This window comes from Hippopotamus amphibius, chromosome X, assembly GCF_030028045.1.
Source record: "Hippopotamus amphibius kiboko isolate mHipAmp2 chromosome X, mHipAmp2.hap2, whole genome shotgun sequence".
In the NCBI taxonomy this organism is placed as follows: domain Eukaryota; kingdom Metazoa; phylum Chordata; class Mammalia; order Artiodactyla; family Hippopotamidae; genus Hippopotamus; species Hippopotamus amphibius.
Window position 1 is genome coordinate 46,556,898 of NC_080203.1, and position 8,244 is coordinate 46,565,141.

Sequence of the window (8,244 nt, forward strand, 5' to 3'; positions counted from 1 at the left end):
CATGACTGGAGTTGGAGGCCTGGCTGACCAAGAAGCGAAAGTTACCTTGCAGGCCAGGCAACATAGCCACCTGAAGGGTCAGTTGTTCTGTGTATTTTCCCCACTCACGATTGCTGTTTGTTTTCATAATAAAGAGTGCTGCTGCACGTTGTATGTTGTGTGTCCTGCATTGCTCTTCCCTGCCGCAATCATGAGCCAGTGTGTCCAGACCTGAGGGGCCCTGCCCTCCTCCTCGAGAAGGAGGCACCTTCTAACCCAAACAAGTGGGTTTTTATACACTTTTTTCCATTTATAAAACATTAAGATTCTGCACAAAAATGGGATAAGAATGGGATTTAAAGTGCATGCATCAAAACTCCTTTATATCCCAGCTCATTACTAGATGGGTTTACATACATCATGTGTCAAGTTGGGAAAGTTAAAAATACATTTAGACAGTTGAAAATGGAAACACAGCATACCAGAACTTGCATGACAGAGCAAAAGCGACCATCAGAGGAAAATCTATGAGTCGTTAGGTAAATGCAAATGAAAGCGACAGTAAGATGCCACTTCACACCCACTACATTGGCTATAGCTTTGTTTTTAAAAAAGGGAACATGACAAGGTGAACTTTGGTGAGGATGTGGAGAAATTGGAACTTCTGTACATTGTTGGTGGGAATACAAAATGGTTTCCCTGCCGTGGAGAACTGTTTGGTGGTTCCTCACAAAATTTAACACTGGAGTACCATATGGCCCAGCTACTCCACTCCTAGGCGTATACCCGAAAGAATTGAAAGAGGTCCTGAAACAAATTCTTGTATATGAATGCTTACAGCAGCATTGTTCTTTGTATTCAAAAGGTTGAAACAACCCATATGTCCACCAAGGGATGAGTGGATAAACAAATTGTGGTGTATACACACACTGGAATATGTATTTTTGCAAAGATTGAAATCCTTGTCATCTGTGGTCACTGAAGTTGTCCTATTTTATCAGTGGTCAGATAGTGACTTGACAGAGATTTCCTGAAGGGCCTGGAGCCAAAAAGGAAAGGAGAACAATATTGTCTAGTCTTTGCAGATTGGCTTCTGATCTGGGGCACTCCACCAATGCTTACTTAGCCAGGCTGCCTCCAACTCTGCCTTAGCCTTCACCTCCTGCTTCTGAGGAGCCAAAAGGTCAGCCACGTGTGCAAGCCTGGCTTCCTCTCAGACCTTTGCCAAGCCTGTGTCCTGCCTTGTGCATATGCATTGCACTCTGGAATCTCTGCTATGCCCTGCAAAACTCTTTTTCCCCCCAGGAATTTTCCTCATCACCCTTGCCCTTCCCAGGCTTTGGGGGCTCCCTGCTGGTTGCCTTATCTTCTTTCCCTTGCCCCAGGAAGCTGTGGGCATGATATGGTTTTACATGCTTTCGAGACATGCAAATGAGAAAGACACTCCATGCCTGGGAGGGGCAGTGGGAAACAGAAGTCATCCTCTGTGCCATTCCCTGGGGCATCCTCCATAGAGGTCAGAAGGCACAATCACAATTTTTGGAGAACAAGGTCCATACTGTGACCGCTGGGACCAGCAAGAAGCACCGTGAATGTGGCTGCCACTCTTATGGCCACCACTGCTCTGGAGAATGGGGAATGTTAGGCAGATAAGCAAAATCTCCACAAAGTATTTTTTTTATAAAAACATAGCGTTTTATTTTGCACTGCTCTAACAATTTCATTATAGACCAAGGGAGAAAAAGAAAAAGGATAAAACCACCACGCTGAGCAAATTACTAAAGCTTTTCTACTTTTAACAGGATTTTCCATCTGGTAGGTTTATTGTCACATCCCTTCAGAACAGACAAGATGCTTACCATATTTTAAAGCTTATAGGTTGCCACTGAAAGAAAAATTTTACACAGTCACTGTATGTCAAGGTTGAAAAACTGTCCTGCATGAAAAATATACGTAGAAATCTTATGAATAAAAGAAAAAAGAAAACATTATTGTGTTTAAGGAAAGATTAAAGTCCTCATAATGTGCCATCTAAACGGACATTCATTCCTCCTGGAGTCGCTCAGGTGGCGGGAGTTCTTGCTTCCGCCCACCTCACTCATTATAGGGTGTTTTTACCCAACAGTATGCATTAAGGCAAACAAATCCTTTTCTGAAGAGGTCTTAAAGAAACTGTGGACAAATAGTAAACTTTTGGCATTAAAACAGGTTAATACATACATAGCCGTTAGTAGTGTACATTAAGCATATTTCTCTTGCACTAGTGACAAGAAAAGATGAACATGTTTGTTAACAATGTCAAAAAAGTTTAAAATTCAGTGTTCAAGCAATTCCTAATGATGCTTCTGTAGCTTTAAGCTCTAAACAGTACAGAATTTATGCCAATGCATTAAAGAATTCAAGCTTGGCAAATTACACCCAAGCAGGTTATTGAACTGTATATACAGAAAGTAAATGATAAACACAGAATTAAAAGAGTCCTTCTGTTTTCCTTATAGCCTTGAAAATTGACAAACTTTTGAGGACAGTTCTATAATGTTAAACATTAGGTAACCACAGGTGTGGGGAAACCTAACTACACAAACTGATTTAGAATACTCAAGATGACTTTGTAGTGTTTAATACAATTCAGTTCGTAGGTAAGGGCACAAGACAACATTTAACAAAAATAATCGCATCGATTGACCTAGAAATCAAATGCAAATAGATATGAATACAATCTCCAAAATCTGTCCTTTTAAGTGAACAGCAACCATTTATTCAAAGTTATACAAGAATTTGAAGGATTAAAGTCTTCTGTGACATAAAGCCATTTCAAATAGTTTCATGTCTCAGCTGAGCAGGAGGAGTGGGTGAAAGAATAGGTGAGTCGCCCCTTTTGGGCAGTGAGACAGTAAAAACAGACTCAACAGCAGCCTCCCCCGGCCTGCTGTCCTCCCTGACTGCCTCTGTGTGTGGCATTAGCAGCAGCATGCTGAGGGCCAATTTTAATGCCATTTGCCTCGTTATTAATGTCAAAGACGCCTTCTTGGGTTTTTTCATAAATTTCTTTTGCTGTATTTATAAATGCCTCTTCTACATTAGAAGCAGCCTTAGCAGAAGTTTCCATGAAGATAAGTCCATGTTCTTGTGCAAAAGTGTCACCTTCTTCTTTTTTTACTTCTATTCTAGATTCTAAATCACTTTTATTTCCAGTAAGCATAATGACCATGTTGGAATTGGAATGCTGGCGGGCATCTTCTAACCAGGTTGTCAACTGGTTGGATGTGTCTCTCCTTGTAATATCATACACTAGTAAAGCCCCTGCTGCACCACTGTAATATGACCTTGTGATGGAATGAAAGGACTCTTGCCCTGCCATATCCCATATCTGAAGTTTTATCTGTTTTCCATCAATAGTTATCATTCCGGCACCAAACTCTACACCAATAGGAAGGTCATGCACTGGCTGAAACCTCTTGTCTGTAAGCTGTAGCAATAAGCATGATTTACCAAAACCTATGTCGCCGATGATGCTGTACTTGAAGAGATGGGCATACGTCATGGCCGCTGCTGCTCGGTGCCAGGGAACACCTCCACAAAGTGTTCTTACCAAAATTTATCAGCCTCTTTCTTCACTATGCACTGCTCTGGCTGCTGTAAGTTTGTGGTTTTTCTGTTTTCGTTTCTTTGGTTTGGTTTGGTTTTTTTGTTTGTTTTGCTTGTTTCTTCTGAAAAGTGGCAGAGAAGGATGTCACTTCTTCATGATGGTTTTCTTTTATTGATACTGGTAATTTGTGCCCTGTCCCCCCACCCCCACCCCCACCCTCCACTGTCTCTCTCTTTTTCTTCATCAGCCCAGCTAGTGGTTTCTCAATTTTGTTTCAAAGATCCAACTTTCTTTTTTGCCTTGATCTTTCCCTACTGTTTGTCCCGTTGCTATTTCACTGATTTCTGTTCTCATGTTTACAATTTAGTAATTTCTTTCTTCTACTTACCGTGCACATAATTTTCATGTTTTTCTCTAGTTCGTTAAGGTGGAAGCTTGTGTTATTGATTTTTATCCTTTATTCTTTTCAAGTGTGAGCATTTAAAACTTTAAATTTCCCTCTAAGTACTGTTTTTCCTATATCTCACACGTTTTGACATGTCTTTTTATTTTCATTTTAACTTTTTCTGATTTTTTTTTTTAGCCCATGGGATAATTGACATATGTTGTTTAGCTATTTCAAATATTTTTGGAGTTTACAGTTGTCTGCCAGTTACAAAAGAATGCATTTTGTGTCTCTGTTTCCTCATTTGTAATATTACCCTAAATATGTAACAAGGTATAACCTGTTACATATTTATAAGTATGAGCTGTAACCACATTATAACTACAAAGGATACAATGAGATACCGAACAAATTTCCTGACACATAGTATAGGCTTCATATTTAGCAGTCTAATCTTTCTATTCACTCTGGTATCAACTAAACCTCAAAGGATTTGCTCACAGAGGAATTCCTCAAGCCATAACTTAGAAAAGATTTTGTGTTATTTAACACAGAGTTCTAATTTTTACTCTCTTCACAATGCACAGTAAGAGTCAAGCAAGGGCTTTGTAGTTGGCGCAGTGGTTGAGAATCCGCCTGCCAATGCAGGGGACACAGGTTAGAGCCCTGCCCCAGGAAGTTGCTGTGGAGCAACTAAGCCCGTGCACCACAACTATTGAGCCCATGTGCTGCAACTACTGAAGCCCATGCACCTAGAGCCCGTGGTCTGGAACAAGAGAAGCCACAGCAATGAGGAGCTCATGCACCACAACGAAGAGTAGCCCCCGCTCACCACAACTAAAAAGAAAGCCCACGCACAGCAAAAAAGACCCAGCAGAGCCAATAAAATAAAAAATAAATAATTAAATAAATAAATAAATAAATAAAACCAAAAAAGAGTCAAGGCAGACTGACAAGAAAGATCAGTATACTCAGGAAAGTACTGGCAGGTTGAAAAGTAACACCTGAGCATCATGACCAAGAGGAAAATAGCCTACAGCAGTATGCCATGAAATGATTTTCCTCACCTCAAAAAGCCCAGGTGATATTACTGTATAATATTTGGTTGACTTATTCATTCATTCATGCAGTGAGCAACAATTGGTGAGAATCTATTATGTGTTTAAAATAACAACCCTGAGGAATCAAGAAGAGGTTAAGTGTCAGAGAGACAATGTCATGTGTTCACCCAAGCTCTTCTTTTGTCCTTGTCACACAGACACTTTACAAATTTGTGGGGAGTTGGGTGAAACCTTATGACTGAGCTTTTCTGACCAATGGAATGAGGGTTTAAATAATATATGCATCTTTCAGATCTGGACCATAAAAGCTGCAAGATGCTGCAGACATGTTTTCTTCCTTCTCTTTGTCAGATGCCCGGATGGCAATTGTACAGTAGCAAACTCCAAAACCTCAGGGAATTAAGTCCCTATATCCAAGCAGTCTGGATCTCAGAACCACTGCATGGTTTATGAATTGGACCGTGACAAGAGGGAAAACTAAACTAGTGACCCCAGTGGAAAGTAAACCATTTCTGGCAGGTAAAATTATAAGATGACGCCAATATCCCCACCCCCTGGTGCGCTCACCCTGCATAATCCCCCGAACTGTAAATATGACGGACTGTACTCTCATGATTAGGCTGTGTTAGATGATATAGTTGACTTTAAAAAAGGAGTATTATCTGGGTGGTCCTAATCTAATCACATAAGGCCTTTAAATCTGGGTCTAGAGGTCAGAGACAGAGCATTCAGAGACTGGAAGCGTGAGAAGGATTTGACACATTGGTACTGGGTTGACTATGGAATGGCCTAGGTCACAAAGAACCTGAATCCCCTCTAAGAGCTGAGAGTGGCCTCTGGCCGACAGCCAAAAATGAAAGGGAGACCTCAATCCTACAGCCACAAGGAACTGAAATCTGCCAACACAACACAAAGAATGAATTTGGAAGCATATTTCCCCCGAGATGCTCCAGTGAGAATGCAGCTCAGTTGACACCTTTATTGTACTGCCTTTGCACCTTTGTCAAAGAGCAGTTGATTCTATTTATGTGGGTCTATTTCTGGGCTCTCTATTCTGTTCCCTTGATCTATTTGGCTGTTCTTTCACCATTTCCTCACTGTAGCTTAATTACTGTAGCTTTATAAGTGTTGTAGTTGAGTAGTGTGCAAGGATTCTTCAATATATGCAAATCAATCAATGCGATATACCATATTAACAAACTGAAGAATAAAAACCAATGATCATCTCAATAGATGCAGGAAAAGCTTTTGACAAGATTCAACACCCATTTATGATGAAAACTGTCCAGAAAGTGGGCATAAAGGGAACCTGCCTCAATATAATAAAGGCCATATATGTCAAACGCACAGCAAGTGTGGTGTGCGTTTGACATATATGGCAAATGGTGAAAAACTGAAAGCATTTCCTCTAAGATCAGGAACAAGACAAAGATGTCCACTCTCTCCACTCTTATTCAACATAGTTTTGGAAGTCCTAGCCATGGCAATCAGAGAAGAAAAAGAAATAAAAGGAATCCAAATTGGAAAAGAAGAAGAAAAACTGTCACTGTTTGCAGATGACGTGATACTATACTTAGAACATCCTAAAGATGCCACCAGAAAACTACTAGAGCTAATCAATGAATTTGGTAAAGTTTCAGGATACAAAGTTAATGAAGAGAAATCTCTTGCATTCCTATACACTAACAATGAAACATCAGGAAGAGAAATTAAGGAAACAATCCCATTTACCACTGCAACAAAAAGAATAAAATACCCAAGAATAAACCTACCTAAAGAGGCAAGAGACGTGTACTCAGGAACCTATAAGGTACTGATGAAAGAAGTCAAAGATGCCACAAACAGTTGGAGAGATATACCATGCTCTTGGATTGGAAGAATCAATATTGTGAAAATGACTATATGACCCAAAGCAAACTACAGATTCAATGCAATCCCTACCAAATTACCATCAGCATTTTTCACAGAATTAGAACAAAAAATTTTACAACTTGTATGGAAACACAAAAGATCCCAAAGAGCCAAAGCAATCTTGAGAAAGAAAAATGGAGCTAGCAGAATCAGGCTCTCTGACTTTAGGCTATACTACAAAGCTACAGTAATCAAGATAGCATGGTATCGGCACAAAAACACAAATATAGATCAATGGGACAGGATAGAAAGCCCAGAGATAAACCCACGCACCCATGGTCACCTAATCTATGACAAAGGAAGCAAGAATATACAATGGAGAACAGACAGTCTCTTCAATAAATGGTGCTGGGAAAACTGGACAGCTACCTGTAAAAGAATGAAATTAGAACACTCCCTAAAACCATACAAAAAAAATAAACTCAAAATGGATTAAAGACCCATTTTGTAAGACTGGATACTATAAAACTCTTATAGGAAAACATAGGCAGAACACTCTTTGACATAAATTGCAGCAAGATCTTTTTTGAACCACCTCCTAGAGTAATGAAAATAAAAACAAAAATAAACAAACGGGACCTAATTAAACTTAAAAGCTTTTGCACAGCAAAGGAAACCATAAACAAGACGAAAAGACAACCCTCAGAATGGGAGAAAATATTTGCAAACGAAGCAACTGACAAGGATTAATGTCCAAAATATACAAACAGCTCATGCAGCTTAATATCAAAAAAATGAACAACCCGATCAAAAAAAGACAGAACACCTCAATATACATTTCTCCAAAGAAGACATACAGATGGCCAGTAAACACATGAAAAGATGCTCACCATTACTAATTATTAGAGGAACTAAAATCAAAACTTCTGGAGGTTTTTTGCTTTGTGGTTACCATGAGGCTTACATAAAATACACTTATAGATATAACAGTATATATATATATATTTTTGGGGGTGTACACCAGGTTCAATCATCTGTTTTTATACACATATCCCCGAATTCTCTCCCTTCCTTGACTCCCCCGACCTCGATTCCCCCCACCCTCCCTGCCCCAGTCCTCTAAGGCATCTTCCATCCTCGAGTTGGACTCCCTTTGTTATACAACAACTTCCCACTGACTATTTTACAGTTGGTAGTATATATATGCCTGTGCTACTCTCTCGCTTTGTCTCAGTTTCCCCTTCACCCCCCGCCCCCTCCCATACCCCGAGTTCTCCAGTCCACTCTCTGTATCTGCATCCTGGTTCTTGTCACTGAGTTCATCAGTACCATTTTTAGATTCCGTATATGTGAGTTAGCATACAATATTTGGCCTTCTC

At 39.9% G+C, this 8,244-nt stretch overlaps 1 protein-coding gene across 1 annotated transcript; it reads right to left on the minus strand.

Moving 5' to 3' along the window:
- Positions 1 to 2,696: 2,696 nt before the first annotated feature.
- On the minus strand, positions 2,697 to 3,523 carry LOC130841977 (ras-related protein Rab-2A-like). The gene has a single exon (XM_057718621.1). It carries the CDS (start codon positions 3,521 to 3,523, stop codon positions 2,885 to 2,887), a length of 639 nt encoding a protein of 212 aa, XP_057574604.1. The 3' UTR covers positions 2,697 to 2,884.
- Positions 3,524 to 8,244: the final 4,721 nt, after the last annotated feature.